Genomic DNA, 5,781 nt, shown 5'->3' with positions numbered 1-5,781 from the left:
AGCCAAGGGTTTTTCCAAAAGTGCTTTTCGCAACGCGTCCCACACTTTGGCCATGTACTTGATTCATTGGAACTGAGGTTTACTCACACCCTTATCTCAAAAATGTCCCTGGCACAGTCCTTAGTTGGGAGGGGTAGGAGGGCTCTGGGGTGAGAGTTCTGGTGGTCAGTAATTTTCCTCTTTCAGTTTCTATTTCCATTTTTTGATCCTGGATGGTTTCGTTCAATCTCTTTACCTGTTTGATTGTATTTACCTGTGTTTCTTAAAGAGATTTATGTGTTTCCTCTTTATAGGCTACTTATTTACCTGTGTTCTGCTGAAATTCTTTAAGAGACTTATTAACCCTTATAGGAGGAACAGCAATATGAACTAACCAGTACTCCCTGAGCTCATGTCTCTAGCTGCATATGTAGCAGAAGATGGCCTAGTCGGCCAACATTGGGAAGAGAGGCCCTTGGTCTTGCAAAGATTATATGCCCCAAAACAAGTGAATACTAGGACCAGGAAGCAGAAGTGGGTGGGTTGGACAGCAGGGTGGGGGAGGGTATAAGGTACTTTTGGGATAGCATTTATATTGTAAATGAAAAAAATATCTAATAGAAAATTGTTTAAGTAAAAAAATGAGAAAAGTACCAAAAAATAATAAAATGTAGTCAATCTTCTTATTATAACTTGGATTTAAGTGACTCTAAAAGTTTCCTCTACTGAAGAACTGGTCCCCTCCATTTGTTGTTATTACAAGGAAACAGAAAATTTGAGCAGGGGCAGGTTGGAGCATTACTTTGATGCAATGATTTGGGGAAGCATTGCTTTCAGGATTCTAGTTTGTTCTTGGCCATATCCAGTTACTTTTCTCCAATGTTGCCCCTTTTCTTCTTTTTCTTCCTTCTCCTGTGTGTTTTCTTTCTTTCAATCTCTCCCTCTCCCTTCCTCTCTCTCTCCCTGCACCCTCTCTCTTTCTTCCTCCCTCTTTCTTCCTCCTAACCTCCCTCTTTCTTTTCCCCTCCCCCCTTTATCTTCCTTGTTAGTATGAAATAACCATTCTCCTACCATACTACTGTTTAACACTAGAGCTGAAGTGTCTCCTAGTAACCATAAACTGAAACTAGTGATGTGGATTTGGGGGGAAAAGGATTACTTCCTTTTATTTCCTCAGGTATTATATCACAGAAGTGGAAAAATAGAATAGGTATACCTTCCCAAAACAAAACAGGTGTACATGATTGCAAAAATAGGCAAGTATGATTTTTTCCAATGTACTTTTCAAATCTTTCAATGTTCTTTCCAATTCTTCAAATCACCTATGTGATTACTCATAGGTATTTGACATATAGTAATCGATTGCAGCAATGCCAATGTGATCAGTTTTTTATTTTATCTTGAGTTATTAATAATTTTGATAATATCAGTGAATAATTCTGAGTAATGATCCTGGGAAAAATGTCACTATGTCCTGAATACCATTTTCTTCTCTTCTTTGATCAGATGACAATTCCAGGAGTTCCTTAAAACCTTGTGACTTTAATGATGGGATCCTCCTTCTTTCCTTTTCTTGATTCTTTCCAACTAGAACATATACAACAAAAAAACATAAGCATGAAACCAAAATCAGTAAAATCTGGAGAAAATGTGTTTGTCCCTAGGTTCATCACAGAATAATCTATTTTTACCCATCACCTTTGTAACAATGACTACTTCTGGAGGATTTTGCTAAATATTATAAAATAAATTCTCGAGCCGGGCGTGGTGGCGCATGCCTTTAATCCCAGCACTTGGGAGGCAGAGGCAGGCGGATTTCTGAGTTCGAGGCCAGCCTGGTCTACAAAGTGAGTTCCAGGACAGCCAGGGCTACACAGAGAAACCCTGCCTCGAAAAAACAAAATAAATAAATAAATAAATAAATAAAATAAAAAAAATAAATTCTCTGGTAATTTGTGAGTGAGATTTAGTACTTTCTATGTTGGTCATTAGGGGATTACCAAATGAGTTTTGTAAGAAAGCATTTGAAATACAAAAAATGTTTTAAAAAATACTCCATTATTTCCTTGCTAAGATCCATTAATTGACTTACACATTATTCTCTACCTGAACTTTTCATTTCTAGAGAAACCAAGGTGATTGGAATGTCATAGAGAACAGAAGCATGCAGTACTTAGATGCATAGTCATCTATGGCAGGTTCTTTAGTCTTGTATATTACAGACTATTACTTCCATACAGTTTGTCAGCATTCACTGAGTTGAAAGGTAACTGGGTCTGATATGTATGTGTGTATATATATATATATATATATATATATATATATATATATATATATATATATAACCAGCCAACAAAACCAGTAAATGTGTGTTGTGACCTAGAGAGCCTCTAGGGACTTCTGAATCTACAGGAAAAATTGATTAAAAAATTGTCCTCATTCAAAAATACTGACCACAATTAAAATAACTCCAAATTATTTTAGTTATATATACAAATATTTAGGAGATACACATTCCAATCAAAGGTAGTAACTACTATTAAATAAACCCAATTGATTCTGTCCTTCATTGTTGCTTTGCCTCCCTCAGCACAGCACATTAGCAAACAATTCCCCTAAAGGGCACTGAGAAGTTTTACTCACTTATTTCCTACATCATGGGTGGAGTCAGGAAGAGGCTGATTTTTGGTCTCAGGAAGGAGAAACACACTAAACGCATTGAAGATGGAGAAGCCTCCATAGAAGATCCAGGGCAAGTTGGCATAGTATGTCGCTAGCAGCATAAACAGGGGGGATAGGAATACTCCACTATTACCGAAGAATCCAATGACTCCTATAGCTGTTGCCCTTGGAGCAAAAATACAATGCACAGAAAAATCTGGTAAAAATACACACTTGAAACTTGTGACTTGGGATCATACAGATACTTTTAAAAATCTAAAAACCTGTTACTTGTCAGAAATCAGTGTAATTAAATTTAAGAATCTTGGTAAGTAACTCGTCTTTCTCAAATTTGTTTCATTTTGTAATATTTTTCGTCAGATTCAGACGAAGAAGACACTTCCGTATTCAACACAATGAAACAGAAATAGCAACACTATATAATTTATCTTTTATGTAAATTGTATATTTTAGCATTGTGTGTGTACACATATGAGCTAGGGATATAGGCTCTAAAACTGGGAAGGAGATATTAAAAGAGGTAGAACCCATCTCAAGATGAATAATAGTTTAAGTATAAACATGACATGAAAATAAAAGGGTTTACTGAGCATTAGAAGTGGACCAGCAGAAGTGTGGATCAGAGACTGGCAGAGTTGAATCAAAAGAAAGAACATCTCTGTGATAATGTTACAAAGCAACTAATTGTGTTGTATGCCAATTTAAAAGTTTGGGTATGAGAGCATTCAATTACAAAGAAGAATTAATTAAGTAGAAATAATAAGTTGATCAGAAAGAATAATGAAAATAAATATGATAACAGTATATTCTGTACCTGCATGAAATTGCCTTAAGTAAATATAATAAATGTAAAGAAATTTAGAGTATGCTGTTGCTTATAAAACACGCCTATTTATTTATTCCACATATTTACATAAGATGCTAAATAGTAGTGCTTTAGTAGACTTAATTATCCCAAAATAAAGTGAAATTCCAGGATACAAAAGTTATAAATATTTTCTTTACAAGTAATTGGTTAGACAAGTTCCCAGTCTTTATTTTTCTTCCTTTAGTTATATAGAATGAGCAGAGAAGTCTATTCTGTGACTGACTTGAAACTTGTACCTTAGTGTGGTTGGGAGTAGCTCATTTGTATGAAGACGACTAACACCCACACATAGAGAAGAAATTCCTCCTGCCAATGTGGCCATAATAATACGCAGGGTCTGCATTTCTAGAGAAAGGTAGACCAAGGGCAGTAGTTAGTTCAGCTTGGCTGTAGTAATTTATAGTTCCCAATTCCTAAATGATAATACCATCCTCAGAGGTGTTTGCATATATAAAACACAGAGAGGAAAACCAGCACAGAGAAAAGAATGGCTAGTATGTTGAGAAAAGTAACTAATTTATTCATGATGATTTGTGGAGAATCAAAGCTTTTAAACAATTGTGTTCATTCCTTCACATTTCAGAGAGTGGTTCGTCCAGGGGGAATTCACTTTCATATTTCCTCTCTAGAGTCCCAGTGGTCTTTCATGCACAATATAAGACTGTCATGGGGTGAATCAGGAAAGAATATAAACTCTTAAAGAATCATAGGACATTGAAATCCATGCTAAATATGGGATAAAATAAAAGAGTGTTATATAAACCTGGAGGCCAATACTGCTGGGGTGGCATATTCCTCAAGAAAAAAGAATAAGGATTTCTTCAGGACAATGTCAGACTCTGGATACCTTTCAAAGAAAGTTTCTTAGAACTATTTTCCAACTTCATTTTAGAAGTCTCATGATGAAAGAGCTAGAGAAAGGACCCAAGGAGATGATGGAGTTTGCAGCCTCATAGGAGAAAATACAATATGAACTAACCAGTACCCCCAGAGCTCCCAGGGATTAAACTACCAGCCAAAGAGTCACATGGTGGGACTCATTGCTCCAGCTGCATATGTAGCAGAGGATGGCTAGTAGGTCATCAATGGGAGGAGAGGCCCTTGGTCCTGTGAAGTCTCTATGCGTCAGTGTAGGGGAATGACAGGGCCAAGAAGCCAGAGTGCGTGGGTTAGTGAATGGGGGGGGTACAGGGGAGAACACGGAGAGGATAGGGGATTTTCCAAGGGGAAACCAGGAAAGGGGATAACATTTGAAATGTAATAAAGAAAATACCTAGTTGAAAACAAAAGTCCCATGAATCCACCAATCCTACATCTGATAGAGGGATAATATTCAATATATACAAAGAACTCAAGAAACTAGACTCGAGAGAACCAAATAACCCTATTAAAAATGGGATAAAGAGATCTTGGATCCGGGACGCCACCGAAAGTAGTCTGCACAGGTAAGAGTGTGGACTACAGAAGCTAACAGCTTCTGGGACAGGTGGGAGCCACAGAGCTTCTGAGGAAGCGCCCTTTTTAGGCTCCAGATATCTGGGCACCTTCCCGGCCAGAGGATAGGTGTCCACCCAGTCCAAGAGGGCTTTGCAGGAGCACCTGGGGGAGCCATCTTGGTTTGTAGATCCCTCTGAGACTAGTCCGTGCAGGTGAGAGTGTGGAATACAGAAGCTAACAGCTTCTGTGACAGGCCAAATCAACACAGCATCTGGGACAGGTCCTGTTTTGGGCCTTCATCTTCGGCCAGTAGGGAGGTCCAAACTCCAGATATCTGTGCACCTTCCCTTGTAAGAGGAGAGCTTGCCTGCAGAGAGTGCTCTGACCACTGAAACTCAGAGGAGAGAGCTAGTCTCCCATGTCTGCTGATAGAGGTTAACAGAATAACGAGAGGAACAATCTCTAACCAGAGACAACTATAACAACTAAATCCAGAGATTACCAGATGGCAAAATGTAAACATAAGAATCTTACTAACAGAAACCAAGACCACTCACCATAATCAGAACCCAGAACTCCCACCTCGCCCAGTCCAGAGCACCCCAACACACTGGAAAGCTAGACCCGGATTTAAAAGCATATCTCAAGATGATGGTAGAGCACATCAAGAAGGACTTTAATAACTCACTTAAAGAAATACAGGAGAACACTGATAAACAGGTAGAAGACCTTAAAAAGGAAGCACAAAAATCCCTTAAAGAATTACAGGAAAACATGACCAAACAGGTGATGGAATTGAATAAAACCATCCAAGA

At 38.1% G+C, this 5,781-nt stretch overlaps 1 protein-coding gene across 6 annotated transcripts in view; it reads right to left on the bottom strand.

Moving 5' to 3' along the window:
* Positions 1-985: 985 nt before the first annotated feature.
* The window catches only part of LOC110288726 (solute carrier family 22 member 27), a 61,046-nt gene continuing 56,250 nt past the window's right edge, over positions 986-5,781 (bottom strand). For 5 of the 6 annotated variants that reach the window (XM_029473879.1, XM_021154996.2, XM_029473881.1 and 2 more), the window contains 3 exons: positions 3,766-3,874; positions 2,623-2,826; positions 1,119-1,566 (listed from right to left, as the gene is read on the bottom strand). In XM_029473879.1, coding sequence (XP_029329739.1) covers positions 1,506-1,566; positions 2,623-2,826; positions 3,766-3,874 — 374 coding nt within the window. In that variant the 3' untranslated portion in view covers positions 1,119-1,505. Of the gene's footprint in view, positions 1,567-2,622; positions 2,827-3,765; positions 3,875-5,781 lie in introns of all 6 variants that reach the window. The other variant, XM_029473882.1, reaches the window with a different exon arrangement.

The sequence above is a fragment of the Mus caroli genome, unplaced genomic scaffold (genome assembly GCF_900094665.2).
Source record: "Mus caroli unplaced genomic scaffold, CAROLI_EIJ_v1.1 scaffold_10127_1, whole genome shotgun sequence".
Classification (NCBI taxonomy): Eukaryota; Metazoa; Chordata; class Mammalia; order Rodentia; family Muridae; genus Mus; species Mus caroli.
The sequence above is the reverse complement of the archived record's forward strand: the minus strand, read 5'-3'. Positions and strand labels throughout refer to the sequence as shown.